Below are 3,307 nucleotides of genomic sequence, written 5' to 3'. Positions count from 1 at the left end.
TATATATAATATCTAGTTATAAAAATATAATATATAATTCATATAATATATATTATGTCATCAAGTGCATTGGGAAAAAGTGCTGGCTAGAATATAGATCATTAGGAATAATCAACTTCACAGCAGACTATAATATTCCAAGTATCCACCTCATCTTGGGTGAAGGACCAGTAGCATTTGCTACTGGTCACTTGTGTACAAAAAATAACCTGCTGGCCCTTACCTGGTTTGGTATGCCAGTCCCAACCTCCAGCAACATCTGGCTGGATGTTCACAGCAGGTGTGCTCGAAGCTGCAAACAGAGAGAAGATGAATGAGAACAGGACAGCTGGGAGCCCACCGGTCTGAGTTGGCACAGGACAAAGCTGTCTTCTCCAGTCTGCATGGCTTCTCAAAGTCTAATGGATTCGATCCTCCTCCCCATTCTGCAACAGGAATATGTTCTGCTTTCATCTGCGCATGCTCATGAGAGCTGGGTAGAAACCCTAGGTTTTCTCAGTTCGTTCTTTGGCTCACCTTTGTGTGACCTCCATATCCACCCACTAGGAATTATAAGAGTACATGTCTGTCCTCATTTAATGCTGAGTTCCTTGAATGCAAGAACTGTCTTATTCATCTTTGTGCACCCCATTAATATACTTAACATTCTGGGCCATGCAGAAAGAGGGAAAATATCCTTAAACTCAGCCCAGCTTAGCTTAGCCTTGACAAGGGCACCCAAGTATGGGCCGCTCAGAACTGGGAACTTGGTTTCTCCTTGGCTGTGGCAGGGATTGAGAAGGAGGAGCATTCTGAACACTAACTGGGCAAACACAATGTATCTCCCACTATGCTGGTGGCAGATACTTGTCTACTGTCACTCAAAAAGAAACCCATTAGAGCTTCAAGAGAGATCATTCTGACCTCTAGGAAGTTCTGAGCAGAGCTGAGATAAAATGTGTTGAGCATGAAAGGGTCCTCCCTACAACCTGGCTATAAACATCGGCAGGTAGACCTCAGTCACTAAACTAGCATTACAATGGGACTGGAAACACACACACACACACACACACACACACACACACAACACACACCACACCACACTACATACAGACAGACAAACACATCACATCACAAACACACATACACTACACTCATCACACTACATACACAGACACACATACTACACACCACACACATACCACACTCAGACACCACACCCATCACACCACACTACATACATACTACACATACACCACACTACATATAAACACACACTTCGTACCACACACACACATGCATGCATACTACACATACACCACACGGTATACAGACACACACATGCATGCATACTACTACACATACACCACACGGTATACAGACACACACATGCATACATACTACACATACACCACATGGTATACAGACACACACATGCATACATACTACACATACACCACACTGTATACAGACACACACATCATACCACACACACTCCACACACCACACTACATACACAGACACACACATCCCACTACACACATCACACACACAAACAAAGGACCCAAGGCACCAGGGTCAGCATCCAGGCTTCACAGTCATCTACTGTCAATAGCTCACGTGCCTTCCTATCAGGTCATTAATTAAAAAGCACACACCATTATCAGTGACGGCGGCTCTTTCCTTTCTGCTTTCCCTTGCTCCGGCTCCATAGCAACCCATGAGAAAAGGTCAAAAGTAGACAGCTTTGTCAACATTTGCTGTCTGGTTTTCTTAACATTTTATGTTTGTCTTGTATCCATCAGGATAAAAATGAGGGAGGGAGGGAGGGAGGGAGGGAGGGAGGGAGGGAGAGAGAGGGAGAGAGAGAGAGAGAGAGAGAGAGAGAGAGAGAGAGAGAGAGAGAGAGCCCAAAGTGCTGGAATAAAGATAGTACAGACGAAAACTGGGAAATGAGGTCCCAGGCATGAGGATGGTACAGTAAATAGGGTTTACACAGGCCATGACCAGGGCACACAATGCTGGCTCTTATGTTGGGTGAAATAAGGAGCCATTATAAACTCATAGGTGGCCTGGATTACATGTAAAAGAGAAAACAGTGATAACATTAATTATCACCCCTGAATCTGAAATGTGGAAAAATAGGATTCTTAAATCAGCAAAATACGATGTTAAGTTATTGAGTAGATAGCCCAGATGATATGCTAATGAGGCACTGCTATAAAAATATTAAGATGGCTTGTATTCTTTGATTGTGCAGTAAACTTCGGGATTTGTGTTTGCTTTATGCGTAGAGCACATTTCAAGTCAGAGTAACCATGTCTCGAGTGCTCTGTAGCCACGCACAGCTAGGAGCTGTCACATTAGACAGACGTGTGGCGTGTCCCAAATTCTGCTCTGACAACTGATAACTTTATGGAATGCTAACATCATATTTTACTAACTTAAGAAGCCGACTTTCTTACATTTCAAAGATCTCTGTAACTAGGACATAGCTTCCAAATGATTTGAAGTGGGAGCAGTTTTTTCTTTTTTTACTGGTACACAGAGTGATAACATATGTTATAATCAATGGTGCCCTCTGCTTCTGGGTGTACAGCGCTAGAGTAAAAATAAGCAGAAACCCACAGCCCAGTGCTTTCAGGACCATAGTGAAACCAAGTTAAATGTTAAATGAGTCTCTTTCTGGTAAGAGTTTTTAAATATGTTAATAAATTATCAGTTTCTAAAGGCTTTACACACACACATATACACACACACACACACACACACACACACAGATGCATTTACATCTCAGTACTCTGCGTTGTCTTATGAAAAACCGCTCCATTATTCCATTACGCGCCATAGAAAACACTTTCCTACCATGCACTGTAGGGGAAGGACTTCTCGTGGGCTGCAGAAAAGGGTCGCTAGAAGCATTGGATGTGTTCAGAAAGGAGCCCAGCAAATCCTGACCTGGTGGCTTAGCAGGGGCTCCAAAAGGGTCAAAAGTGGTACCTAGAAAACAAAGGAAAACGTATTTCTTTATTCTGCCAGTTCATTGCTATATAGCTACCGAAGGGCTGCCACTGCTGCCTTGTCAAACACTTGAAAGACCAGGCTGAAGCTTGCCTCCTGACCTCTCTCACCCCTTCCTAGACTTAGAACTTCCTCCAGAACTAACAGTGGATCACAAAACGACAGGAACCATCCCACCCATGTAGATGGAAGAGACTGGACTTATTTATTAGAAAAGTCATAACTTTAAATGAGGATCCAAGTAACTTTTTTTTAAAACTATTTATTTATTATGTATACAATATTCTGTCTGTGTGTATGCCTGCAG

The 3,307-nt window shown here is 42.8% G+C and overlaps 1 protein-coding gene across 6 annotated transcripts in view; it reads right to left on the bottom strand.

Annotated features, from left to right (window-relative positions):
- Dnajc6 (DnaJ heat shock protein family (Hsp40) member C6) overlaps window positions 1-3,307 on the bottom strand; it is a 155,379-nt gene that overhangs the window by 18,658 nt on the left and 133,414 nt on the right. For all 6 annotated transcript variants that reach the window (XM_013348538.2, XM_026781882.1, XM_013348539.2 and 3 more), the window contains 2 exons: window positions 2,845-2,979; window positions 224-292 (listed from right to left, as the gene is read on the bottom strand). In XM_013348538.2, the coding sequence (XP_013203992.1) occupies window positions 224-292; window positions 2,845-2,979 (204 nt within the window). The remainder of the gene's footprint in view (window positions 1-223; window positions 293-2,844; window positions 2,980-3,307) is intronic.

The sequence above is a fragment of the Microtus ochrogaster genome, chromosome 10 (assembly GCF_000317375.1).
Source record: "Microtus ochrogaster isolate Prairie Vole_2 chromosome 10, MicOch1.0, whole genome shotgun sequence".
Classification (NCBI taxonomy): Eukaryota; Metazoa; Chordata; class Mammalia; order Rodentia; family Cricetidae; genus Microtus; species Microtus ochrogaster.
The sequence above is the reverse complement of the archived record's forward strand: the minus strand, read 5'-3'. Positions and strand labels throughout refer to the sequence as shown.